We start from the raw sequence: 27,428 nt of genomic DNA, 5'->3' as shown, positions 1-27,428 counted from the left end.
CTGTCTGTCTGCTGCAGCCTGTCTGTCTGCTGCAGCCCGTCTGTCTGCTGCAGCCTGTCTGTCTGCAGCCTGTCTGTCTGCAGCCTGTCTGTCTGCTGCAGCCCGTCTGTCTGCTGCAGCCCGTCTGTCTGCTGCAGCCTGTCTGTCTGTTGCAGCCTGTCTGTCTGCAGCCTGTCTGTCTGCTGCAGCCCGTCTGTCTGCTGCAGCCTGTCTGTCTGCTGCAGCCTGTCTGTCTGCAGCCTGTCTGTCTGCAGCCTGTCTGTCTGCTGCAGCCTGTCTGTCTGCAGTGTTTGACAGAACAGACTAAATTGGTCTCTGTTCTGTATGTATTCTGCACAGTGTAATACATGCAGCATTATAGTTAAAATGGCACATATTATGGTATTTTTCATTATTATTATGACATCAAACATTAATACGGGTGCTCACTTTGTTACCTCTGGAGTCCCCAGGGTGCGTGAGCACACGTGACGTTTTTTGAAAACAGAGTGGGATTTCAGCTGAATAACGGTGTAAATGTCTTTTCAGCTCAGTTTGGGATCGGTCGGCTTCAGGAGACGGATCACGCTGGACGGGCGGTTTGGAGACATTTTATGGTTATTTTCCGTTATTTTTTTGAGCCTGAAGACCTGAAGTCTGAAACGGTCCCCAGCCATGTCAGTTTAGGAGAACTCTGCAGTTTACTTCACCTGAAACCCAAGGGAGCTTGTGTACCTCATGGGGGTGAGTAGATAATGACCGAATTTTCATTTTTGGGTGAACTATTCCTTTAATGTTCCTCACAGTACAACTTGAGTTGTTTATGGAACAATAAGCAAAACTAGATAACTGTGTTCACCCAGAGGTAAAACTCTAGATATCTTATCTCATCTGAGCGTGCGCTCACCAGAAGCGTCACGAGCTACAAAAGCGGCCGGCGGTCGTTCGTTTTCAACGGGAGCCGGAGCGGAGAGGCATCCGGCGCCGTGGCAGCGAGCGGCGCGATGAGGCGAAGTTGAGCTGAGGTTAACTTTATGCAAATTAGCGGATTGATCCATCGTTGTTTGTGTCCTGAGCGAAGCACCAGGTCAGAATCCTCGTGTGGAAACTCAACAAAGTGACTCTGACAGCCGAGTCAAACTGCATTTAAAAAACGAGTGTTGTTTGGAAATACAGGCGAGGGAACGCTACGTTTTGCTTGCTAAATAATCAGGGAAGTTGTTAATCTGATACGTATCACAGTTCACGACCCGCCTGCCCAACAGCTCTACTACAAACTTGATATCGGGCGGGCAAAACCAAACTTGATATCTGCAGTGCCGCTTGAACGGCCCGCCTCCCGTGGCTCATGACGCTTTGGGCGTGAGCGCACGGTAATCCTTCCATGGTCAGCGTGACCGGCTGGGTGAGGGATCCCGTTTGATACAGAGTCATCGTTTTGCTTTGATTCGATTGGCTCACAGTCAGAGAGAGCGTACGGTGGCCAGCAGGGACAAAGTCTGACAACAGACAGAGATCACAGACTGAATAAAACAGCGTCAGTGTCCTTCTGACTGATCCTCCTCCAGACAGAGTTCTACCTTCCACCTGCCAGCTGGGATGTCCTGACTTCTGACTGTGACCTGAACGCAGCGTCAGCCTCAGGATCTGAGCAGCAAGCACCAAGCAGCTGTGTGTGTGTGTGTGTGTGTGTGTGTGTGTGGGGGGGGGGGTTCTGAACAGGAAGTTTAAGAGGTAAGATCAGGTTTCAGTCAGGCTGTGATTGGCTGTGAAGTCCAGGAGAGGTTTCAGATCATCTAAACCTCCGGACCGCGGCGGCTGAGCAGGTTTCACTGATCCAGATCACAACGGAAAATGCGGCGGCTGTTTACTGTAATTACACTAATATAATATCTCTAAATGACTGCTGATGAGTTTCTGATGGAAAGTGAAGCTGTTCACCTCCCAACAGCCAACAGGGTCACACTGATCCTGCAGTGACTGGGAATGTAGGCCAGGACACACACACACACACACACACACACACACACACAGAGGTAGGTCTATGTTACAGTAGAGTTACTCTCCTCTCTCTTGTCCTTTCTCTAATAGTCTCATTATTTCCACTTTTCTCTCCATCTGTCTCTCTCTCCCTCTCTCTCCCTCTCTGTCATTTTTCCCTCCACTCTCTCTGTTATATAAATCCATTGTAGGAACATTACTGCCGGCTTAGCTGCTGTTTGTTTGCCTCATTCAGGGAATGTACTCAGTGTGTGTGTGTGTGTGTGTGTGTGTATGCAAGTGTATGTATGTGTTTGTGAGTTTTGTGTGTGTGTGTGTGTGTGTGTGTGTGTGTGTGTGTGTGTCTGCTGCCCACACAGTTCCCAGGTCAGAGAGTCTGGCAGTTTGCTGGTTTGATTCCCGCCTCAGAGCCAAACCTCATGTTCAGGTTCAGGTCTCCACCATGTTGACATGTTCTGGAGCCGGAGCAGCCAGAGAGAGGCTGAGGGTCGACTCAGAGCCACAGCTCCGCTGCTATTGGTCCAGAATCAACCACCTGTCAATCACTGGACAGACCACCTGTCAATCACTGGACAGACCACCTGTCAATCACTGGACAGACCACCTGTCAATCACTAGAACAACTCTGTTTAAACTGTCTGTCCCCGCTGGACAGACAGTTTACTGTGTCACAGTAACCAAATCCACCTTATCACACTATTCACTTTTACTGAGAACGTTACTGAATGGATCTACAGCCACACCACAACAAGCTGACTCAGCTGCTCTCTGCTTCTAGCTGCTTCATACAGATTTACACTTTATTAACTAACACAGTTCTACAGATTTACACTTTATTAACTAACACACAGTTCTACAGATTTACACTTTATTAACTAACACACAGTTCTACAGATTTACACTTTATTAACTAACACACAGTTCTACATGTTCCTCCATCATGGAGACAGGCTGCTGCAGATCAAACTGTAAAGTCTGTATGAGTCTTAAATGAGTGGAACGCCCCTTTAACCAGCCTCCACCTGTTCATGTGACCAGGTGTTGCCCGACACACACATCTGTACGTTCTACACATTCCTGCACTTGTTTGACCTCCATCTGTAAATGTGATGTAATATCTTACAAAACATATTTCCACATCAGGAGATATTTCTGTATTTTTGTTCTCTCATCCAAACAGCTGCTAATCTGAACTGTTAGCAGCAGACAGTCTGCTCCTTTCTGTTGACTGTCTGTTGTCTTCAGTCTGTCTGTTGTCTTCAGTCTGTCTGTTGTCTTCCGTCTGGTTTTATCTTCTTCACTCCACTTCTCTCAGTCTTTTCTTCATCCTGCTCTCTGCTGCTGTGAACCCAGTTTCCCCACCCAGATCATTAAAGATTTACCTCATCTAATCTAATTTAATCTAGCCTAATCTCCTGACTTTCCCTCCTCTAACTGAACTGAAAGAAACAGCGTCAGCTCAGGTCTGGATCTGGATCTGGATCAGCTGCTGTGTTCAGGAGAGTTAAGATGTTCTGAAACCTCACCTGAACTTTACAGCCAATCACAGGCTGACCGAAGCCCCACCTGACCTCTGTAACACTTCCTGTTCTGCTGTTCAGTCACAGCAAACCTGACCGCTAACTTTAAGACACGGTAACATTTGAACGCCTCGGTTATAAACAGTCTTTAGTCTTTGCCTGTTCCCAGACTTTGTCCCTGCTGGCCACCGTAGGCTCTCTCTGACTGTGAGCCAATCAAATCATCGCAAAACAATGGCTCTGTATCAAACAGGCTCCTGATTGGCTGCCTGCTGCGCTGCTTTACACAAAACAGACTTCTGCAAACTGACATATTCCTATGAAAAATGTGTGTGAATTATGTTGGGAGGGAAACATTATTTTTAGCAGGAGTGGAGATTGTTGTTTACTTTACAGTTGAGCCGAAACATTAATTTCGGACACCGGGTTACACTGAAAGTACGTCAGTACTGTTACAGAGTAATACTACCTCCACACAGAATACTGTTACAGAGTAATACTACCTCCAGACAGAATACTGTTACAAAGTAATACTACCTCCACACAGAATACTGTTACAAAGTAATACTACCTCCACACAGAATACTGTTACAGAGTAATACTACCTCCACACAGAATACTGTTACAGAGTAATACTACCTCCACACAGAATACTGTTACAAAGTAATACTACCTCCACACAGAATACTGTTACAGAGTAATACTACCTCCAGACAGAATACTGTTACAGAGTAATACTACCTCCACACAGAATACTGTTACAAAGTAATACTACCTCCAGACAGAATACTGTTACAAAGTAATACTACCTCCAGACAGAATACTGTTACAAAGTAATACTACCTCCAGACAGAATACTGTTACAAAGTAATACTACCTCCACACAGAATACTGTTACAAAGTAATACTACCTCCAGACAGAATACTGTTACAAAGTAATACTACCTCCACACAGAATACTGTTACAAAGTAATACTACCTCCACACAGAATACTGTTACAAAGTAATACTACCTCCACACAGAATACTGCAGTACTGGAAGTCTGATCCTGTTCTGTAACGGGAAAACTGTATGGAGACGACCCAGAGAGTGAGTCATCATCCAGAGGAACTCTTGGAGCAGAGTGTTCCTCTGTGTGTGTGTGTGTGTGTGTGTGTGTGTGTGTGTGTGTGTGTGCGTGTGTGTTTGGCTGAACAGTGAAAGTAGCTGCTGGTTCCTGTAAATGTAATTACTCAGCAGGGAGACAGACGACTAAACAGCTTCATACAGAACCAACTGGACTTCTTCTAGAAAGTTCACCAGCAAAACAGATAAACAGAGAGAAATATTTTCCTACAGTAAACTATCTCTCATAACAGAGGTGTGACCAAGTCAACTTTGCTCGAGTCCCAAGTCAGTCTCAAGTCTTGAGGCACAAGTCCCAAGTCTAAATGTAGAACAGCAAGTCAAGTCCAAGTCATTAATGTGAAGTCTCAAGTCTAAATGTAGAACAGCAAGTCAAGTCAGAACAAATCAAGAGTCCAGTATCAATTTAATATCTTAAAGAAAACTAAATATCTAGGATGCAATATGGTACAACCTGCTGAAGGATTCCTCAACAGTCAGCAAGCACTTCTACTGCAAAGAGACGTTCACACACACACACACACACACACACACACACACACACACACACACACACACTGGGTCCAGTGTGTTTCCCTGCTCAGTGTGTTTCTCAGGTTGTAGCTGATGGAGAGCCGGCTGTTGGCGCTAAGCTGCTTAACACTGAACTGAACCTGCCTTCTCCCAGACGCCACACACACACACACACACACACACACACACACACACACACACACACACACACACACACACACACACACACACACACACACTAACCCTAACCCCCCCAAATTGTTTCTATAAATCGGAATGTGTCCTTATGTTCTTAGTTATTTTCCTGGTTAAATGTTCTCAGGTTGCCTGTTTGGATAGTTAAACTGGTAAAACATGTTCTTCATTAAACTGATAGCTGTCCTGCTGAGATCCATCCTGGAAGATTACAGACAGACAGACAGACAGACAGACAGACAGACAGACAGACAGACAGACAGGCAGGCAGACAGACAGACAGACAGACAGACAGACAGACAGGCAGACAGACAGACAGGCAGACAGACAGACAGACAGACAGACAGACAGACAGACAGGCAGACAGACAGACAGACAGACGGAGGATCTGCTGCTGTTTCTGTTTAGGAATTTTACACTGCTTCCAACTCGACCCCCCTCTGAGACACACATACATGTCCACATTTCACCAGGGGTCAGAGGTCAGAGGTCAGAGGTCAGAGGTCAGAGGTCAGGGTCCGACCCCCTGTACAGCAGTACAGACAGACAGACAGAGTATAGCATAGCAAAGTATAGTACAGTATTGTATAGTTCACTACAGCACAGTGTATTATGGTGTAGTACAGAACAGTATAATGTAGGATAGCAACATATTGTAATGTATAGTAATGTATCATATTGTGTAGTACAATACAGTATGGTACAGCAGTGTATAGTGACATAGTAACGCATTGTATAGTAACATACACTAACATCACAGTAACGTGTAGTAATGTATACTAATGTAAAGTATAGTACAGTATAGTGTACAATATAATATAATAATATAGTAAAGTGTAGTAGTATAGTAGTACGGTATAATAGTATAGTATGGTATAATAGTACAGTATAGTAGTACGGCATAGTAGTATGGTACAGTATAGTAGTATGCTATAGTAGTACAGTGTAGTAGTATAGTATAGTAGTACGCTATAGTAGTACAGTATAGTAATATAGTATAGTATAGTAGTATAGTATAGTATAGTATAGTATAGTAGTACAGTATAGTAGTATAGTATAGTATAGTATAATAGTACAGTATAGTAGTATAGTATAGTATAGTAGTATAGTATAATAGTACAGTATAGTAGTATAGTGTAGTAGTACAGAATAGTAGTACGGTACAGTAGTATAGTATAGCCAGTATAGTATAGTAGTATGGTATAGTAGTATAGTATAGTATATTATAGTATAGTAGTATGGTATAGTATAGTAGTATAGTATAGTAGTATGGTATAGTATAGTAGTATGGTATAGTATAGTAGTACAGTATAGTAGTATGGTATAGTATAGTAGTATAGTATAGTAGTATGGTATAGTATAGTAGTATAGTATAGTAGTATAGTGTAGTAGTATGGTATAGTAGTATAGTATAGTAGTATAGTATGGTATAGTAGTATAGTATAGTATAGTATAGTATAGTAGTATAGTAGTATAGTATAGTAGTATGGTATAGTAGTATAGTATAGTAGTATGGTATAGTAGTATAGTATAGTATAGTATAGTAGTATGGTATAGTAGTATAGTATAGTATAGTAGTATGGTATAGTAGTATGGTATAGTAGTATAGTATAGTAGTATAGTATAGTAGTATGGTATAGTAGTATAGTATAGTATAGTAGTATAGTATAGTAGTATGGTATAGTAGTATAGTATAGTAGTATAGTATGGTATAGTAGTATAGTATAGTATAGTATAGTAGTATGGTATAGTAGTATAGTATAGTAGTATAGTATAGTAGTATGGTATAGTAGTAAAGTATAGTATAGTAGTATAGTATAGTAGTATGGTATAGTAGTATAGTATAGTATAGTATAGTAGTATGGTATAGTAGTATAGTATAGTATAGTAGTATGGTATAGTAGTATGGTATAGTAGTATGGTATAGTAGTATAGTATAGTAGTATGGTATAGTAGTATAGTATAGTATAGTAGTATAGTATAGTAGTATGGTATAGTAGTATAGTATAGTAGTATAGTATAGTAGTATAGTATAGTAGTATGGTATAGTAGTATGGTATAGTAGTATGGTATAGTAGTATAGTATAGTAGTATAGTATAGTATAGTATAGTATAGTAGTATAGTATAGTAGTATGGTATAGTAGTATGGTATAGTAGTATAGTATAGTATAGTAGTATAGTATAGTAGTATGGTATAGTAGTATGGTATAGTAGTATAGTATAGTATAGTAGTATAGTATAGTAGTATGGTATAGTAGTATAGTATAGTAGTATAGTATAGTAGTATAGTATAGTAGTATAGTATAGTAGTATGGTATAGTAGTATAGTATAGTAGTATGGTATAGTAGTATAGTATAGTATAGTATAGTATAGTATAGTAGTATAGTATAGTAGCATGGTATAGTAGTATGGTTTGATATGGTGCAGTATACTGCAGTATAGACAGATCCCAGTAAAGTACTGACTGTACTACTGGATGACTGCAGTGTTGTTACTGTGGAGTGATGTCAATAAAGTTTGTCCGTTTCTGATTGGATTCTGATACCAGTCTGTCATCAATACTGACCAATCAGCAGCCACACCCAGAACACACACAGCTGAGTACAGTACAGTACAGTACAGTACAGTACAGTACAGTACAGTACAGTACGTATAGTATTGTACAGTACAGTACAGTACAGTATAGTGTAGTATAGTACAGCATGGTACAGTATATACACAGACTGATGACCTGAGGACAGACAGGCTGCTGAAACAACAGACAGTGATGTCATGATGTGATGGGAGTATAGTATACAGTACAGTAGTATTGTATAGTCGTATAGTATAGTATAGTATAGTATAGTATAGTATAGTATAGTAGTGTATAATAGGATGTTTTGATACAGTGCTGTAGTATAGAAAGATCTATACTGTACTACTACAGTATAGTAGTGCAGTACAGTACAGTACAGTACAGTACAGTACAGTACAGCAGTACAGACTGATACTGACCAAACACAGTGACACAGACAGGCTGCTAAAACAACAGACAGTGATGTGATGGAAATCAACTCACATTTATAAACAATTATATATTCAGAAACATAAAAATATGTCTTACTGCCAGCATCAGGTCGATAGTACACATAAATAAATAAATGAATCTAAATAAATAAATGTAAATAAATAGTGATGTCAGTGTGGAAATGTGACAGACTGTCCCACAGACAGCGGGACAAGCTGCCGGAGAGTCCTGCTGCTCCTCTCCAACACACACTCATATAAAACAAGTCATGATTGTAGTAAGCTGTTCTGACCTGAGCGGAGCGGCTCGGCCAGCAGCAGGCACAGCCACAGCAGGCGGACTCCCATCTTCATGTGGAAACTGTCTCTGTCTTCTTCTTCTTCTTCTCTTTCTTCTGGTTTTCCAGGCGCTTCCGTCTCTCGAGCCTTTCCCACATAATGCTAAAAACCCGGAGTCATTTTCTTCTTCGGCCGAGCCATTCCTGTCCCAACCGCTCGCCCTGGATGATCTACAGTGACAGAGGGATTTCACCCACAGCTAAACCTCTGACTGTTGTTTTAATAATGATGATATTTGTTATTGAATCTGCTTTCTGTCTGTTTGCTGTAATAAACCGAGCGGCTCCGCTCCTCTGAAGTCTCTCCCCACCGTGTCAGCTCGGGTATTTCTCTCCCAGTAAACTCGACTGGAATCTCAACAAGGGTCAAGTTAGCAGCAGTGAGGACGACTTCCTGTGGCGCTTTTCAAAATAAGAGTTCCCCGTACGAAAAAAAAAAAAAAAAAAAGGACTACAGCATTCCTGTAATTAATTTATCAGAAGATTACTCTGCAAATATCACAGCAAAACTATAGGAAAAATATAGCGATTAAAGGAGATTTTAAAAAATACCATAACGTACAACAGGGTAACTTTAAACCTATCACTAAACTAACAAACTGTTAGTCCCTATTGGAATATTATAGGAGAATTATAGTGATATATATAGTGATATATATTGATAAAGATCCAATAAGGTCAATATAAACTCATTATTCAGTATCACAGACACACTATAAGCCCTAAAATAAATTTTAAGGGAATATTATAGTGATTTTTCTTTAGGTTTTGTTTTTTTTGAGATTCACTATGTAACAAGCAGAGGTAAAATAGGAATTAGAGTATATTTATTGGGAAGAGTATGTTAATTTTAAGACTGTTCTTGAAATAATTTTCATAGCTTATGCTATATTATGTAATACAGAAATAAAGTAGATAAAATATAATTTAGATATTATATAGGAATTTTATGTTTTCCATCGACACAGTTCTTACTGCCAGTGATCTAGTGATCATAAAAGAAGGGTAAACTAAACTATGATCATCAAACATCAAACAACCAACAAAGGAAACAAAAATCAGTTCTATTTTAAGTATTTATCTTTTTTACCATAGTCCTGTCAGTCTGACACCGCTGATTATGAAGTGTACGATGAATTTATATTAAAAACATTTATGTCAGCCTAACAAGGTGGTGACTGTAAATCATTCTGTAAAGGTGTGTGAAGTGAGTTCAGCTGGTTTACACTCCGCTGGTGTTTCTGCACTGTGGAGCTTGTTGTGCTCGGGCTTTTATTTTGAAGCTAAACTAGCTAAACCAGAAGACGTTTTTCTGTTAGTTTCTACTCCAGCAGAAAGGTTATAAACTGCGCATGCGTCCCATATCGGAATGTGGCGTGCAGTAAACTAAACGCACCTTTATCCAGTTTTAAAAGAAGAGAAGAAGACATCAGAAACAGAACCGATTCAGCTGCACGAGCATGCTTTGTTCGAACCTCAACCGGAAGTGAAACTGCAGAATATTAACCTTGACGGGTTTCTGACACCAAGACACCGCCCGCCGGGGTGTCGGGACGCGCAATCGAGCGCACCTCTAAAGCTTTGCGCTCCAAGCCAATGGCAGGGAAGATTTTATCATAGTGATCGCCGATTGGCTGAGAGTTTAATCCAACAGGAGAGATCTATGATGCCTTCAGGTGTTTCTGGTAAATTGCATAAACTGGAAAAATGATTTTACGGCTCTCACAGTAACAACAAAACATGAGTTAAGAGTCAGGTTACAAGCAGCTGAGTCTGAACTGATGACCGTCTGTCTTTTAAACCTCACATTGAATTAGGGTTCTTCTGTTTTACTAACTACTAATTTTACTTTTATTTAAGTCCATTTTTACTGAAGTATTATACTTCATTTTAAATTGTTGGAAACTGTTGAGTGATTCACAGTGAGAAGAGTAAAGCACTTTCTTTTTTTTATTTTCTGTGACTCGTGTCTATTTCTTTTGTAATTTTAATTAATTCAGTAATGTTTTTTTTCACTATTCTATTGAAAATGTCTTTCACACCAGTAGCCACAGAGCCACAGTCTGATATCATCCTCACTGTTCTCTGTGGTTTCAGGTACAGATTCAGGCTTCAGGTCTCAACGGTGAGTCTGGTAAACTGGGTCAAAACCAGGATGTGGGAAAACCTCTGCTAAGGAAATGACAAACGGTTTCTTTATGACTAACCAAACACTGCTGGGAATTTGCTTTTTGTCTGATACAGTCCCACCATGAAATAACTATAATGGATTCAATAACAAAACTATGCTTTATTAAAGAAGTATAAAGCTCCCTCTGACAGATCTCTGAACTCTGAATGCAACAAATGTAGCTGAAAACAAAAGACAGTTTTCTTTCTAAGAGAATTTAATTGAATCTTTGAATTACATACAGTATATACAAAGAGCACAAGTTCCAAAAAGGGAAAAACAAAATTATATGAAACACAGCTATTCTTATATATGATATAGATAGGTAGAAATGCAGTTATTGTCTAAACATAATGGCTGAACGAGCACATACCATATTACACAGCAGTGGTACTTCCAAATACAAGTTTCCCATAAAACAAACATACTTTTTTTTTTTTTTACCGTATTTCTTCAAATAAACACACATCCATCGCTATATTGGCCAGCTGAACACATGCATCCATTACAATTGCACATTAGTTTTTCATAGAACCACTGGAACACATACAAATATGATACATGTTTATACAGCAATGTTAAATGAGCACATGTATGTTAAACTAGCATGTTTGTGCAAATGCAAACTGACTTTTTAGGATGTGATCAAAGACTCTCGAACCACATAACATTAGATTAACACACAGGTGCTGAGGTGGTGACATCATCATCACTATGTAAGGCTAAGCCCAAAGGGAGGAGGAGTCATTATGGGAGGGGTCAGTGTCCGAAATTAACTTTTTGGTTCACCTGCCGAGGAATTTATTTACCTGCCATGAATAATAACTATACATTTTTCATAGAAATATGTCACTCAATATTTTCAATGTTATTTTGTAAATTGAATCAGATACAGTGTGTTAACTGAAAACTTGCTCGCTCGCTTATACAACAGATCAAAGCTGTATTCATCACAAAGTGCAGCAGAATTTAAATTACAGGGAAGAATTTGAAGCATAGTTTAAACGTTTTAGAGCAGAAAAAGACTAAAGACTGAGTACATCTGATGCTTCAAATGTTACCGTCTCAAAAAGTTAGCGGGCAGTTTGGCGGGTGAGCCTTATGGATTTACCATCAAGGACCAATTTTAATTTTCGGGTGTTAATTTTGAACCCTGGTAGGCGTTTATTTCCCACACCAGGACTGCCATCAGTTCTAAGTTCTCCGACTCAGCTGGCGGTACAGCTGTATCGTCATGAGCTGGACCTCAGGATCGCCGGGTGTGATGTCGATGGCCCTCAACAGGAAGCCCAGCGCGTCGTCCAGCTTCCCCTCGCTGCGGCACTGCTTTCCTCTCCTGACCAGGAAGTCGTAGCTCCCGTCCTCCGAGTTCGAGAGGGACTCGTGGTCGTCGAGGTCCGTGAGCGCCGGGTCAGCAGCGCACTGGTCCATTCTCTCAGTGGAAGCTAGCTCTGGGTCGCTGGTCGATTCCTCCGGGTTACTGCTCGCTTCCTCTCCAGAGGCAGACTCGACAGCAGCGTCCTCCGACTCATATGATGACTCCTCCTCTTCACTCTCCTCCTCTTCCTCTGTGTTTATCGTCTCTCCGTTGGTCTCCTCCAGCTGAAGCTTATCACCAGATGAACCGCTGATTTCCTCTCCTTCGCTAATGTCAGAATGATTATCTGAAACATCTTCACTATAATCATCATCATCATCACTGTCGTCCTTATCAGCCACGTCTTCATCGAGGTTCTCTACATCTTCGATTATGGATTGGACGAGGGAACGTCTCGAGGCCACAGAGGTGTTCCCGCCAACGCTCTTCCGCGACTTGAGAGGAGTGGATCCAGATCGAACCAATTTAGGTGTGGAGGCTCCCAGCGCCTGGAAAGATTCCTCAAGTCGGATACTCTCTGACTGCTGCCCATCGTCATCATCTTCCTCTTCCTCCTCACTGTCATAAATCACTGCTGCCCTTTTCTTCTTGGTAGTGATAATCGAGTTGTCCATTGACTCATTTAATTCAGAGACATGGGAGCCGTTAATACTTTGCTTAAGCTCTTCTTTATCTCTTCTCTCACAGAGGGATTTATCCACATTAAAACTACCCTCCATCTGTAGCTGTGAGAGCAGCTTCATCTCTTGGTCTTCAGTTTCCTCTTCCATCATATCATTGTCTGGGAACATGTCGCTGTCCTCCAGCTGTAAATTGAAGTTGCCTTCAAAGGACTCGAGCCCTGAGTTCAGTTTGGTTGATGCATCTGCAAAGCTTGCACCGGACATCTGTAAGACAGAAAGCCTCTTATTCTGCAGCGGAGTGACATGTTGCCCCTCACCCCCAGCGAATAACTGATTCTTTGAGCCGCTGTATTTCGAGAGTGACATTTCATTTTGCTGCTGTTCGTCTTCATCAACTATTGTATCTATCGATGTAACGTATTCCAGACTGGCATCTCCTGCCGCCGCTGCGACGTCGGTCATTACCAACGACACTTCCATCACCTCCTGAACAGAGTCATCTGCTGCTTCCAAGTCACTTGGTTCCTTCTTGAAAGACTGGTGTTTGGGAGAATCCAGGTTCAGCTCTGCAAGCTTATCTTGGCGAACTTCTGGAACAGGTTGTTCTTCTGTCATACTTTCATCTACAGTTAGATCAATCACCTGGTTACTTAGATTTTGTCCGCCATCCTCCTCGCCAGAACCAGACGGGTCCAGCTCCACCACAACCGGTGACCTGTTGGAGCTGTCATGGGGTTGTGGGAAGGAGGGACTGGGCCTTGCACTTCTTGGTTTCTTCTCATTTGACGGCTCCCTGTTGTGTTGAACCGGTTGTCTGAGCCAGGCCGGCTCTGTGCTCGATGCCATGCTCTCCGCCAGCTGCATCTGCAACTCCGACTCGGCCATCATCAACTCCTGAGCCTTCTGGACCCTCCCCTCGATGTAGTGGTGTGCTTCCTGGTCCTCGGGGGCCTCGTCATGGTTGTTGACGTCGAGAGAGAACATGAGGTCGTGATCAGAGATGCCAAACATCTCCAGGGAGTGGAGGTAGGCGATGTGTTCATCCAGCTCAGGATCTGTCCGCCGGTGTCTGGAGTGCAGGGACTGGAGCTGCGTCTGGGTGGAAGAGGACCGCGTCTCCTTCAGCGTGAAGAGCTCCTTCAGCTCCTGCTTGCTGAAGTAGCGGAATGGATTCTTCTTGTCTCCGGTGGTCTGTCTGATGAGGGAATCTTTAAAAATTTGCCGTCTGTAGATCTTCTCCTCCACCGTTCCACAGGTGATCAGCCTGTAGATGACCACGTTTTCAGTCTGGCCGATGCGGTACGCTCTGTCAACAGCCTGAGCATCTGTGGCCGGGTTCCAGCTGGGGTCGTAGATCACAACTCTGTTCGCTGCCGTCAAGGTGATTCCAACTCCGCCTACCTGGGTGGTCAGGAGGAAGACAGAGTACCGCTTGTCTGTCTGGAAGAGCGAGATGCGCCTCTCTCTCTCGGCGAGCTGAGTTATCGTACCGTCCAGTCTCATTATTTTGAAGCCTTTGTTGCCAAGGACGCGCTCGATGATGTCAAGAACCTTCCTGTAATGAGCAAAGACGAGCGTGCGGTGACCTTCCTGTTTGAGCCTCTCGAGAAGCGCGATCAGAAACACGAGCTTTCCGGACTCCGATATTAATGTTTCGTCGGGAACGTTGGCGATGCTGTGAGCCGCCACCTCAGCGTCGTCATCCTGTTGGCTTTCGGCTGTACTCTCCTCCAGGCCTAACTGAGCTATAGCCGCAGCAGAGAGCAGTCTTGGGTGGTCACACAACTTCTTCAGGATGTTCAGTTCAGCGAGAGGGGACTTGGTGGTCATCAGCAGCTCCTTGATGTGGTCCAGTGAAAGAAACTGCCTGTATATATCTTCCTGGATCGCGCTCAGGTATGTCCAGACGATTAGGTCGTTCTTCCTCGTCAGTGTTGGCATGACCGCTCCAGCTTCTTTTGGATCATTTGGGCCATCCTTGTTGTCTGAGTATTGTTCTTTCACCTGTGTGCTGTTCATTTTCTTCTTCTGCACCTCAGCTTTTGTCCTGCGGAGGAAGTAGGGATTTATAATGGCTATCAGGTTCTCAGACATCTTGAACCCGAGAGCCTTTTCCCCAGGCGTGGCGTCCTTCTCCCTGGCACGTGTGATGGGGTTCTCATACTCAGTTTTGAACGTTTTAGACGTGCCGAGGAGCGTGCCTTGGCAAGCAAAGTCAAAGAGAGCCCACATTTCTCTCAGGTTGTTCTGGACTGGAGTGCCTGTTAGAAGAACACGGTTTCTGGCGGGTATGGCGTAGGCACTTTTGGCTGTTTTCGTGGATGTGGTTTTTATCTTGTGTGCTTCGTCCAGGATCATGTAGTCCCATTTGAACTCTTGGCCGCAGTAGGATGCCACGAGCTGCCAGTTGTTGATAAGCATTTGGTACGTGGTGATGATCACGCCACCCCGCCTCTGAATTTTCTCCAAATTCCTGGTCCGCTCCGCTTTGCTGGTGCCGTGAAACTCCTTAACCCTCATGCCAGGAGTCCACTTGGCGAACTCTTTGGTCCAGTTTGTGATGAGTGATGTTGGCATGACAAGCAGAGTGTGTTTCACCAGCTCAGCATCATACATGCCGGAGAGGAAGGAGATGACCTGGATGGTCTTCCCGAGGCCCATGTCGTCTGCCAGGATCCCCCCCTTCCGGCCGTCTCTGTACAGACTGTACAAGAAGGCCACTCCGTCTCTCTGGTGCTCATACAGCTTGTCATGTAATTCTCTGAAAAGCATTAAGCCGCTGTTGTTGATGTTGACAAACTCTTCGTCCTCGCTCTCTGAGCCTTGCTGTGCCATAACCTCTTTGATTGTCTTTATTCTGCTTTTAAGTTTCTCACTTGGTTGAACGCCATAAGCCAACTTGAAAAGTTCCAACGCTTTAGGCATATTTCCTTGTCTGGCAACCTCTTTACCATCCCGAATGTATCTGCAAAAGAAATGAAACAGGGCATCAGTTGTTTATTAATCATACAATGCTGTACTCTGGAGCGGCAGAGAGTGATGTGCTTGCCTGAGAAAATAAAATGAGATTGAAACAGCAGAAGAGGCTAAATTTCGCTGTCATCAGACACAGTGACTGGTGGATCCCAGAAGCCTGTCCTGTTGATCATTAACCAAACCCCTTCTCAGGATATTCAAAAAGTTTAGGGCAGGGTTTTTGTTTCTTCTGAAATAACACTAGCATTTTTTAGCAACAGTAATACACATCAGTGGTGGATGAGACAGTTTCTCTCTACGCACTGCATGCAAGCCATTTTCCTCCAAGTAAATAAGTAAAATGCAAATGTAGCCTATTCAATAATAATAATAATAATAATAATAATAATAATAATAATAATAATAATAATAACACTAATGCATTAATACTTTGTTCTTGTATCGCTCCCTGTAGGGAAATAGTCATTTATCTTCCCTCCCCCTACAGGGAGGTCAGAGGCCAAAAATGACACTGAAAACAGTGAAGATGTAATGTTTCATTCCATACAACAGCAAACTAAAAGCAGAGTCCGTCTGGCTCATCACCCTGATCACATGACCTCGACCCCCCCGCCTGTCCCGTCTCTACACTGACTCGGCTGCTCTTGGGATTGATTTCTGGAGCGTCCGCTGGACGATAAATTAAAATACAATATACAAATGTACATACAATACTAAAATTCATCAGGATATCGCAATAAAGTCACAGGACTTATTTCCATTGCATCAAATCGTTGCATTAAGATGTGCGTTTACATGCTCCACAGTATGTCATCAGAATAAAAGTTTCTGACGTGCAAAACACCGAATCAGCACTCTAACACGGGCTTACGTTTTTAAAAGATGGACCTGCGTCGGTTTTTCTTCACTGCTGTTCTTTCTGATGAAGCAACAGTTTTATCAAAACATACGACTCCGTAAGTGTCAGAAAAAGATGTTTTGTTTTGCCCCCGCAATGATTGGGTCCATTTGTAATTTTCACCGCTGTAAACCGAAACTGGCCCGGAGAGGCGGAGTCAGGACTTGATATAAAAACGGGCTGCACCGCCCACATCAAGCCCGAGCGCCCCGGGGTTCATAACAAGCACATCCATTCCAATCCTCCCGGAAAAAAAGGGTAACGTAATTGACGTTACTTACATTAAATGCGCGAGCATGTGCAGAAAGAGGCGAGATAAAGAAAGTGATCGGAATGAGTGTTTACATGAAGAAATTTTATCCATCGACCAGATTATGAAACGGAATGAAATTTCATTCGGATTGGGCCAGTTTATTCTGATTGAGGCGTTTATATGAGGCATTTTTATTCTGATTAAAAGGCTCCATGTAAACGCAGCTAATGTGATTTGTTTATTTTAATTAAAAAAGGCATGTGAAAGAATGTTACAATAAAAGCTGATCCTTAAATCTATATTCATTGCAAAGTATAATGAAGGGCAGAATATAGATTATTTTGGCAGGGCACAAATGGGTCAATACAAAACAAAATATCGGCAGGCTATCGGTATCGGCCGATTGTGGTGTTCGAAAAATCGGCTATCGGTATCGGCCCAAAATTTCCATATCGGTGCATCTCTACAAGTACAATAGTCAGCTAATGTTGAAATGCCGTCAGCTTACACTGGATTTAGAGACGTCAACCTGTATGATTGATGAACGTCTCTCGGTGCAAAATGGCGGCTCTAGAAAGAAGCCCTCGCTCTTTGATTCTGAGGGACTGACACCAAAACCTGATGTTTACCGCTGATGTTTTACATCCTGAAACATTTTCTCATATCAAACTCCATTGTAGCTGCTGGAAACATCTGGAGGTGACGTCACCTCGTCTACGATTGGCCGGTTATCCACCAAGAAGAAAAACACAACAAACTACTGGATGGAGCCAGGAAGGCACCAATAGTTGTTTTTAAATGTGTTACAGTGTTTCAGGGAGAATATTATCTTTAAAGGGAACTAACAAAATGGCAGCTGTAACAGCAGACTGGGACAGGACGGAGTATACAGCTTCCTGGGTGGCAGAATTAGCAGAAGACAGACTGGTGTTTTCAAACTGCTGCTGCAAAAACCAAAACTATTACAGAAATGTAGAGAGTCATGTGTTTTTTCCTGACAGTTACCTGTGGTAGGTCTCCATCTTGTCGTCTGTATCGATCGTCATGGATCTGTCAAAACAAAGTCTGGGTCAGTGACATCATCACACCTACACCCAAACTCCATCCAACACACAGCTACACCTAAACCCAGTGAGACCAGCTACCTTGAGCATGGTGGCATCCAATGGTTGCAATGAATTAAAAAATTTTAATTTTCATATTTTTCTTTGTCTCTGTATGCTGTAATGCTGTTATTTTGCATATCCTACAAATATGCTGTAATTCATACACTTTTATTCTTATATATTTTTACTTAATATGTTGTTCTAGTGTTCCAGTCGTCAGTTGTTTTATGTTCAATAATATTTTCTCTATTATTTACATCTTTCTCTTTGCTGTACTCTCTCTTATTACCATTTACTGTTGCAGTGACCCAAAGGGATCAATAAAGTTTCATCTAATCTTTACAGTCATTTTTGAGTGGCAATAGAATCAGATAAATGACTAAACTGTAAAATGTCACTTATTGATAACTTGCAGTGATTGATTACTAAATTAAAACAGTATAATAAAGGACAGTTCCACCCTCAGATAGTCTGACAGTTAGATCTCACCAGTCTGTGAGTTATTTAGTGATGAAGAGTTATAATTTACTTGTTTGGTGAACCCACTTTCCCTCAACCTGCCTCGTCTGCTTCTACTGCAGTTAGTGATTTACTACATTTCCCAGAATGCCTTTCAACCACCCACACAGATTTTGCTGTACACAGAGCACACCGCTCCCATTTTTCGTTTATGAAAAAGTAGCCTAGGCCTAATCCTATAACAAATTTTAGATGTAAACTATTAAGTATCATGTTAAAATGTCAAAAACAACACAACTGTAACTCCTGTTATAGGAGATTAAAGAAATACCATAAAGTACGATACAGTCACATTGTGAGTCTCTTTAGTATTGTTACAGTGATACTGTAAGACATAAAGATACTGTAAAGTACAATAACACAACACACTATCAGCCTCACAATATTACAGGAATGTTATGGTGATTTTTATTTCTCCACACCATCCATCCTCTGCTGCCAAATCCAGAACTCAGCTCAGTAACTGATCCTGATGCTAGCCGGCTGTTAGCATCAATGCTAACTGTTATCGTTACTCACTTTTCCAGTTTCTCAGAAATCTCCTCGACCGGCCCGTTGTGATGCGACACGTCCATGTTTTCTTCCCGTGCGGCTTCGTGTCTCACCGCGAGCACGAGGCGCCGGCAGTCAGCCCGGTAACGTTTTTAATGTTTTACTGAACAAATCAAACTGAAACACAGCAGCGCTCCTCTGACTCGGGTCGCTGTTTCGGTTTGGTTGAACTCTGTCTGTTATTTTTGAACGCGCAGCCTTTTCCCCCGCCACACGCATCCAGCGAATCAGACAGCACGCTGCAGTGACGTCAAGGTTACGCTGTCGAATCGGTGCGACGGAAATGTCCAGTGGGCGGAACCAAGGGCAACACAACCAATGGGAAGAAGAGAAAGAACGACGATTAAAGGGGAATGCCAAGGTTTTATATTATCGGGATCCCCTAAATGTCAGCTGTGGGGTACAGTGATGCCGTTTAGAGTGAAGGAAACAATACTATTTTTTTTAAATACCCCTGGTACCAAAACTCTATACTTTACTCTATACTCTATATAACTTTACAATGTATTCTCTGCTGTTTCCCCCTGTCTGTAAAGCCAAAGGCAAACTCTCCCTGAGAACCATGAAGTTCAGCTCTACTGTATTTTATTGTATTCTACTTTAGTCTAGCTGTTCCCTGTATATGATCCTCGGCTGGTCAGTGTCTCTGCATCAGCAGTTTCTGCAGCAGTCTGTTCAACAGCCTGGCAGCAAGACTGAACAGCTGCTCGGTAAACAGTTTATCAGTCATGTTACTGATGTTGATTAGAACGATGCCTCTGCATAAAGGACAACATGTATTTTATATAACAGCCTTTATTATACATTTCAATCATGATTCAGATCAACAGTGTTAAGGCAACGACAGACAGGCAACAGCTGGAGGCAACACAGACAGGCAACTTGAGACATCAGATAGATAAAGTACGTTAGCTAGTGTGCTAATCAGATGTGTTAACAACAAGAAACTATGGTTAGCTAGCTAACAAGCTGACATTATCTAAACACTAAATCAATCAGATGGATCAGTGATGAAATGATCAGTTCAGTCAGAAACAGACAGAAATTAACCGTCTGTTCAGTTCTGTTGAGACGGACAGGTTGGACATGTAGAAGGAAAAGGACGTCCAACATGGCCGCCAGAAGGTGTTGACAGCTCACCTGGAAACTGTTCCCGTCACAACCTGTCTGTCCATCTTTAACAGAAGCAGCTCACTGATAACTGAAACAGCTGAAACGACACTCTGATCTGTCTGTTCAGCAGCCAGACTGCTGATGATGTCACTGTATAAAAGTACAGATTTAAAATTTTTAATTAACTTACATTTACTTAGCACAAGATATAAAATGTGTCTGTACTGGACAGGCTTTCACATCTTTGGCAGTGGTATACAAACGATAAAATCTGTGTGTGGGAGGGGGAGGGGGTGTGTGTGGTGTGTGTGTGTGTGTGTGTGTGTGTGTGTGTGTGTGTGTGTGTGTGGGGGGGGTTCAGGTTAAAGTCAGAAGATGGGGGTGGACTCCAGGGTTTGGACGCGGGCGGCGAAGATCAGAACGTGTTTCTGCACCTGGGAGCTGATTTCTGTCTGCGAGGCTCGAGGGTTCTGACGCACAAACTCTGCGATGCTGAGGATACACTCTCTCTGTGGGACACACACACACACACACACACACACACACACACAGAAAATGAGCCTCCAGGGCTTCCATACTCCATAAAACAGACCCTCACAGCCACCAGATCATGTGAAACACTCACATATTGAAGTAGAGGTGGAATCACTTCATGTTGTGAAATATGAAATGTACAAACCATCAAGTTCATTTTGACGGGCAGTTCTGACCCCACAGAACAGAACAGAACAACAGAACAACAGAATAGAGAACAGGGAACAGAACAACAGGACAGAACAGGGAACAGAACAACAGAACAGAACAGGGAACAGAACAACAGAACAGAACAGGGAACAGAACAACAGAACAGAACAGGGAACAGAACAACAGAACAGAACAGAACAACAGAACAACAGAATAGAGAACAGGGAACAGAACAACAGAACAGAACAACAGAACAGAACAACAGAACAGAACAGGGAACAGAACAACAGAACAGAACAACAGAACAGAACAACAGAACAGAACAACAGAACAGAACAACAGAACAGAACAGGGAACAGAACAACAGAACAGAACAACAGAACAGAACAACAGAACAGAACAGGGAACAGAACAACAGAACAGAACAACAGAACAGAACAACAGAACAGAACAGGGAACAGAACAACAGAACAACAGAACAACAGAACAGAACAACAGAACAGAACAACAGAACAGAACAACAGAACAGAACAGGGAACAGAACAACAGAACAGAACAACAGAACAGAACAACAGAACAACAGAACAGGGAACAGAACAACAGAACAGAACAACAGAACAGAACAGGGAACAGAACAACAGAACAACAGAACAGAACAACAGAACAGAACAACAGAACAGAACAGGGAACAGAACAACAGAACAGAACAACAGAACAGAACAACAGAACAGAACAGGGAACAGAACAACAGAACAGAACAACAGAACAGAACAACAGAACAACAGAACAGAACAACAGAACAGAACAACAGAACAACAGAACAGAACAACAGAACAGAACAACAGAACAACAGAACAGAACAACAGAACAACAGAACAGAACAACAGAACAGAACAGGGAACAGAACAACAGAACAGAACAACAGAACAGAACAACAGAACAGAACAACAGAACAGAACAGGGAACAGAACAACAGAACAGCAGAACAACAGAACAGCAGAACAACAGAACAGAACAGGGAACAGAACAGGGAACAGTCTGGACCTTGTAGGCGTCCAGGCGGCTCTGTCCGGTCAGGCGGTCCAGCAGCTCTCGGGCCACCTGGACTCCCGTCATGGCCGCCAGACTCGTCCGGTCCTCGTCGCTCTGAGAGAGGAGCCAGCGCAGCAGCGCCACCTGCAGGAGGAACACACACAGGTCACTGCAGTCCAGCCTGAGTGTGTGTGTGTGTGTGTGTGTGTGTGTGTGTGTGTGAGAGAGATGTTACAGATGTATAGTAACAGTAATCAGTCTCAGACGCTTCATGAAGTCTTACTGGGACTCTCTCTGTTTTAAAATGATGTAAAAGGGAAATATTATCTAAAAATAATTTCTTAAAATGCACTTTCATAGACTTGCTTTTAATGAGCTGTTTTGGATGTTTTTCAGTCAATTTAACTTTTAATCTCAGGTTGTTTCTCATGATTTCTTTTTGCAGATTTTACTTATCCATTATTTCTTCTTTTAACGTGTTGTCTCTTGCTTGTGCTTCTTATTTTTATCTCATTATGTATTTTATTATTCTTGTTCTTTATTCCTTCCTGTGAAACACTTTGTAAAGTCTGTTTTTAGACAACTGCTATATGAAAAAACGGTATTATTATTATTATTATTATTATTATTATTATTATTAATAATAAAGAATTTTACTGTACCTCATTACTATATTATTACAGAACTGTACCTCATCTTACCTAATGAACCTTCTGTTATTGATAAAGCAGGAAAACTGATGTAACCCACATATGAAATCACACTGTATCCATCAAGAAACTATTTGATTTTATTATTTTTCTTGGACACTTCCCCTAGAAAAGAAAGACAAACAAAACTGAGCTCATAACTCTTATTAACTAGGTGGTTGTGCACAACTATAAGTTACGCTGCAGCTAGATAGGATTTGTTTTCTGGGTTATTGTTTTTTTTTATTATGATGTTGTTTTTTTTAATGACCAAGTTTTTGTTTAAACTTAAATGATCTTTGAGAATAGTGAAATACTGTACTCCAGGTTCCGCACAGCACAAACAGGGAACAGCTGAGTTCAAATCATGGAACAATCTATAAACTTGTTAACTGAACAGTTGAATGAGTTTTGTGGTTTTGTTCCTACCTGCTGAAACAACTGCTCGTTTGACATTTCTCCTCCTCGGTCTGACCCCGACATGCCGCTGGCAGGAACGACGACGACACACAGAAATAATTATAATAATTACCACAAATAAACCTTCTGAACTTCTCTTAACTCGTAAAAACGAGGTTAAATGAACTATTTCCACTGAAATATATCACAACAACTATTATCGGACTGAGTCTGAGGTAAAACGTCTCTCACTTCCTGTTTACGTCTCTTCTTCTTCCTGGTTGTCTGGCTCCACTTCCGCCCTCTGCTGCCCCCAGCGGCCCACACTGCGCATGACAGCGTGTTTGAACAATGTGAAGAAATATGGATGAATAAATATGAATGAACATGAAGGCAGATATGGAGGACAGCTTAAAGGTATATTGGCAGGTCACTTAAAAGAATGACAATCATACAGACATTAATTACATTAATTATAAAAACATACTTTTAATATATTATATAATTTACAGTATGATTATGTTTTTCTACTGTTATCTGACTCGTATTGTTCTACTCTTTCCTCAGTCGACCGACATAAAGAGTAAAACAGTTTGGTGTTTTCTGTTTTCACTGATCTTGGTTGGAAAAACTGCTGGAAAAATAAAAGTTTTCACCAGCAGGTACTACACCAAGTACTGTAGTACTACTGACTAGCAGGTACTACATCAAGTACTGTAGTACTACTGACCAGCAGGTCATGTAATTTAGTACATGTAACAACAGTAATGATGTTAAAGTCACCAAAAAATTGAAAATGACTATTTCAACTAATTTTCTGTCATAATATATTACTATTTCTAACTGCCCAAAAATTACAAAATCTTTATTTTCTTGTTTTTATGTCAAAATCCCTTTTCTTCTCCTTCCTGGAAACAGAGTATCTTTAATGATGACATCACACTGCACCAGGAGGGGAAATAAAAACTACAACCAATAACCAATAACCCGCCCCTTCGATCCAATCAAATTGCCTTTCTCTCCCTGACTGATCTCCTATTGGTTTAGACTTCTGAATGATCCCTCCCTGTGTTAAGCCCCGCCCCCAACATCCTGTTTCAACAGGAAATACATCACATTAAGGAAATAAGACGCTCTCAGAATAGTGTCAGTGTAATTTGGACTTTAATAAGATATAGAACTGACTGAACATGCTAACAAACAGCTGTTGATGTTTCAGTCCGTCCCGCTGTCTGTCAGATCTGTTGAGGTACATGAGGTTTAAACATGAGCATGACATCAGAGAGATTTAAACATGTTGATCCACAGATGATCTCTCTGCTGTTCAGCACTGAGGAATCCAGTTCAACTGACTTTCAAACAAACTCTTTCAGCAGACGATAGATTTCCGATTTTCCCATTCAGTGTGAATGGAGCGGCTGCAGGCTGAGTGTCCTGCTGCGTTCAGGTCAGCTGGGAGAAACCGTCACGACTCGACTTGGAAGTGTTCACGTCGAGACGCCATGACTGAAGTTTTCTGTAGACTTTGGTTTCTGCTGATCAGCTTCTTCACTCTGAACTCACATCAGCTGATGATGAAACATCTGACTTCATATTTTACAGCAAACTAAACACTGTGTGATGTTGACCACAAAACAAACATCCAGACAGGAGAGAAGAGCTGAGAGAACAACATGAGATGAGATGAAAATCCTTTATTTTGTTGTTTTATTTGAAATGAATCTATCGTTCCTCCACTGGACTGGAGGCATTTCCTGTTGAAGACGTCAGGAGTCAGAAGTCAGAGAAATTGTTCCCAAGTTGTATTTTACCATCTGAAAGCTCAGTGTCTTCTAATGGGAATCTTGGATTTACCGACTTTCCCATCGGACACGAATGCAGCATAGTCACATAACAGGCTTGACTCTCTGGTTTCTGTCTTTGGGAGTGACTTGTCTACCAGAGGTGTGACCAAGTCAACTTTGCTCGAGTCCCAAGTCAGTCTCAAGTCTTGAGGCACAAATCTGAAGTCATGTCCCAAGTCTAAATATAGATTACCAAGTCAAGTCCAAGTCATTAATGTCAAGTCTCAAGAGTCCAGTATCAATTTAATATCTTAAAGAAAACTAAATATCTAGGACTTTTCAATGCAATATGGTTTTAATAGGATAAAAACTTGGTAAGAGCATCATGAGTTTGATTTCTATAATCAGTTTCAACTTCAATAAATTTAATCATTCCATACAAATTCAGAAAACAGAATTTAAATTCAGTCGTCCGCTGGAACAAATCTCATCACTTTCAATCTAAGTCATTTACACAAACACAAGATCTCAAGTCAAGACTTTAGAAACCTTTTCAAGTCATCAAAGTACAAGTCAGAGTCAAGTCCCAAGTCACCAGAACCCAAGTCAAGTCAAGTCTCAAGTCTTCTCTTCATGCAGCAAGTCAAGTCTCAAGCAATTCAAACTGTGACTCAAGTCCAAGTCGTGTATCTCGAGGCCTAGTCACTTGACTCGAGTCCTAGTCCTGTGACTCGGGTCCCCCCCTCTCCCGGTCAGCTCTGGTCTTTGGGTTTGGAGAAGGATCCCAGCTGCTTGGTGTTTCTGTCCCTCAGCTGCTCCAGCTGTCTCTGTCCTCGGCGGTACAGATACTCGATGTACATCACGTCCGTCTTCTTGATCCGAGAGTTTTCCCGGAACTCGTCTCGGATCCGGGGGATGAAGCCGGGTTTGGCCTGACCGGCGCGCAGGAACTGCCGGTACAGAGCCAGGACCTGCAGCTGCAGCTTGCTGTGCCGCGCCATCTGCTGCCCGGAGGCCGAACCGCACCGGACAAACCTGATCTTAGCTGAGGAATTTGTTTTTAGAACAGAGAAAAACTGATGAAGCACCAAGCTGGAAATTAGTTTGTGGAATTGATAGGATGAATTACAAGCAGCATGTAGCTGAAGGCCGGAGCTGATGGAAAACCCTCCTGCATCAGAGGTTAAGACGAAATCATGTTGTTTGGAAGCTCAGTGGGCTTTTACACCTGAACGCAGCGGACCCTGAACGCAGCGGACCCTGAACGCAGCAGATGCTCCAGTTCACTCAGTTCTTCTCTTTCTACTGTTTTTGCTTTTCTGTTTCTGCGATGTTTGGAATAAAAACAGTTGTGATCCCGTCGTCTCCTCCTCCTCTGACGGTGTCTCTGTGGAGGGACCGCAGGCGCAGGAGGAGCTGTGATTGGCTGATATACAGGAAGTTCCGTGGACGTTTTCAGGTGACAAAACACTGATCCTGATCCTGGATCTGCTCTGCAGGAGAAACACAAAGAGAATTGAGACTTTAAGAATGATTTCCAGAAATGCAGCAGTATAAAGTCACTGTTTGGGAATCGCCTAATTACAAAATCTAGAAGAATCAGCCTGTCTGTCTGCTCTGAAAAACAACCTGTCTGTCTCTCTGTCCTTCATACCAGATTCAAGTTCAAATAGTTCTCTCTTCTTGATGAATAAATATAGTAACAGTAGTAGTATCAGCAGTAGTAGTAATAGTTGTAGTAGTGGCTGTAGTAGTAGTAGGCTACTAGCAGTAGTAGCAGTAGTACTGTACTAGTAGTATCAGTAGTATCAGTAGCAGTATCAGTAGTATCAGTCGTAGCAGTAGTATCAGTAGTAGTAGTAGGCTAGTAGTAGTAGTACTAGTAGTACTAGCAGTAGTAGTAACGTTAGTAGTAGCAGTAATATTTACAGTAGTAGTATTCTATATTCCAGCTGCAGTAACGTTAGAGTCAAACGGGGTTTAAACAGTAGAGTCAGAAACATAAAGAGCTTCAGTCTCAAGCTGCTACAGAAAACCAACAGTCAGAAACATAATGAACAGACTGGAGAGTTAAATGGTTAAGGAACAAAACCAGGTTACCTGTCTGTCTGTCTGTCTGTCTGTCTGTCTGTCTGTCTGTCAGTTGTTAACTGACCGCTGCTGCTCAGCTCCTCTCTCCTGTCAGTCAAACTGTGGGTCAGTCAGTTGATAAATCCTCTTCTAAACACTGGACCGAAACACTAATATCTAATTTAGAGTTACACAGCTAGCTCGTGTCAGTTAGCAGCCTGCATGACCTTACATCACGTTATGACACGAGTGTAAAGCTTGACATAATACAAAATAACACTTCCGATCACGGCCTTCAAAATAAAACCGTTATTGACGAATACAGAGAAATTTCAAATAGCCTACAGAAATGGAAATAGACGATGTCTTTAGGACTCTGTAGTAAACTAAGACACATTAGACTTTTGCAAGCATATGAAAAGCCCTGGAGCGCATGTCAGTCTATTTTAACCCAGCACCATTTGTTTTTACAGATTATCGCGATGACAGAGGGAAAAGCCTC

At 42.1% G+C, this 27,428-nt stretch overlaps 4 protein-coding genes across 4 annotated transcripts in view; all 4 read right to left on the bottom strand.

The window, feature by feature from the left end:
* Positions 1-9,035, bottom strand: part of adam9a (ADAM metallopeptidase domain 9a) — a 50,904-nt gene extending 41,869 nt beyond the window's left edge. The window contains exon 1 of the mRNA XM_071899108.2: positions 8,636-9,035. Coding sequence (XP_071755209.2) covers positions 8,636-8,696 — 61 coding nt within the window. The 5' untranslated portion in view covers positions 8,697-9,035. The remainder of the gene's footprint in view (positions 1-8,635) is intronic.
* A 2,761-nt stretch (positions 9,036-11,796) lies between these two features.
* On the bottom strand, positions 11,797-19,186 carry ercc6l (excision repair cross-complementation group 6-like). Its single transcript, XM_071899106.2, has 3 exons — positions 19,123-19,186; positions 17,984-18,028; positions 11,797-15,816 (listed from the first exon to the last, which is right to left on the bottom strand). The coding sequence occupies exons 1-3, from the start codon at positions 19,176-19,178 to the stop codon at positions 12,045-12,047; spliced, it is 3,873 nt and encodes a 1,290-aa protein (XP_071755207.2). The 5' UTR covers positions 19,179-19,186; the 3' UTR covers positions 11,797-12,044.
* A 746-nt stretch (positions 19,187-19,932) lies between these two features.
* On the bottom strand, positions 19,933-23,334 carry LOC144539591 (uncharacterized). Its single transcript, XM_078285044.1, has 3 exons — positions 23,103-23,334; positions 21,997-22,128; positions 19,933-20,777 (listed from the first exon to the last, which is right to left on the bottom strand). The coding sequence occupies exons 1-3, from the start codon at positions 23,154-23,156 to the stop codon at positions 20,637-20,639; spliced, it is 327 nt and encodes a 108-aa protein (XP_078141170.1). The 5' UTR covers positions 23,157-23,334; the 3' UTR covers positions 19,933-20,636.
* A 2,138-nt stretch (positions 23,335-25,472) lies between these two features.
* On the bottom strand, positions 25,473-26,346 carry sdhaf1 (succinate dehydrogenase complex assembly factor 1). The gene has a single exon (XM_078285338.1). It carries the CDS (start codon positions 25,855-25,857, stop codon positions 25,609-25,611), a length of 249 nt encoding a protein of 82 aa, XP_078141464.1. The 5' UTR covers positions 25,858-26,346; the 3' UTR covers positions 25,473-25,608.
* Between the last annotated feature and the right edge of the window lie 1,082 nt (positions 26,347-27,428).

This window comes from Centroberyx gerrardi, chromosome 8 (assembly GCF_048128805.1).
Source record: "Centroberyx gerrardi isolate f3 chromosome 8, fCenGer3.hap1.cur.20231027, whole genome shotgun sequence".
NCBI lineage: Eukaryota > Metazoa > Chordata > Actinopteri > Beryciformes > Berycidae > Centroberyx > Centroberyx gerrardi.
This window is presented reverse-complemented; position numbering and strand designations above follow the sequence as displayed.

Coding starts and splice junctions, on each gene's coding strand:
- sdhaf1 (XM_078285338.1), bottom strand. CDS start 25,857: ATGGCGCGGCACAGCAAGCTGCAGCTGCAGGTCCTGGCTCTGTACCGG.
- LOC144539591 (XM_078285044.1), bottom strand. CDS start 23,156: ATGTCGGGGTCAGACCGAGGAGGAGAAATGTCAAACGAGCAGTTGTTT. Junction 22,129..23,102: donor ACGAGCAGTTGTTTCAGCAG/GTAGGAACAAAA, acceptor TTCCTCCTGCAG/GTGGCGCTGCTGCGCTGGCT. Junction 20,778..21,996: donor GCCGCCTGGACGCCTACAAG/GTCCAGACTGTT, acceptor TGTGTCCCACAG/AGAGAGTGTATCCTCAGCAT.
- ercc6l (XM_071899106.2), bottom strand. CDS start 19,178: ATGGACGTGTCGCATCACAACGGGCCGGTCGAGGAGATTTCTGAGAAA. Junction 18,029..19,122: donor ATTTCTGAGAAACTGGAAAA/GTGAGTAACGAT, acceptor TTGTTTTGACAG/ATCCATGACGATCGATACAG. Junction 15,817..17,983: donor AAGATGGAGACCTACCACAG/GTAACTGTCAGG, acceptor TTTCTTTTGCAG/ATACATTCGGGATGGTAAAG.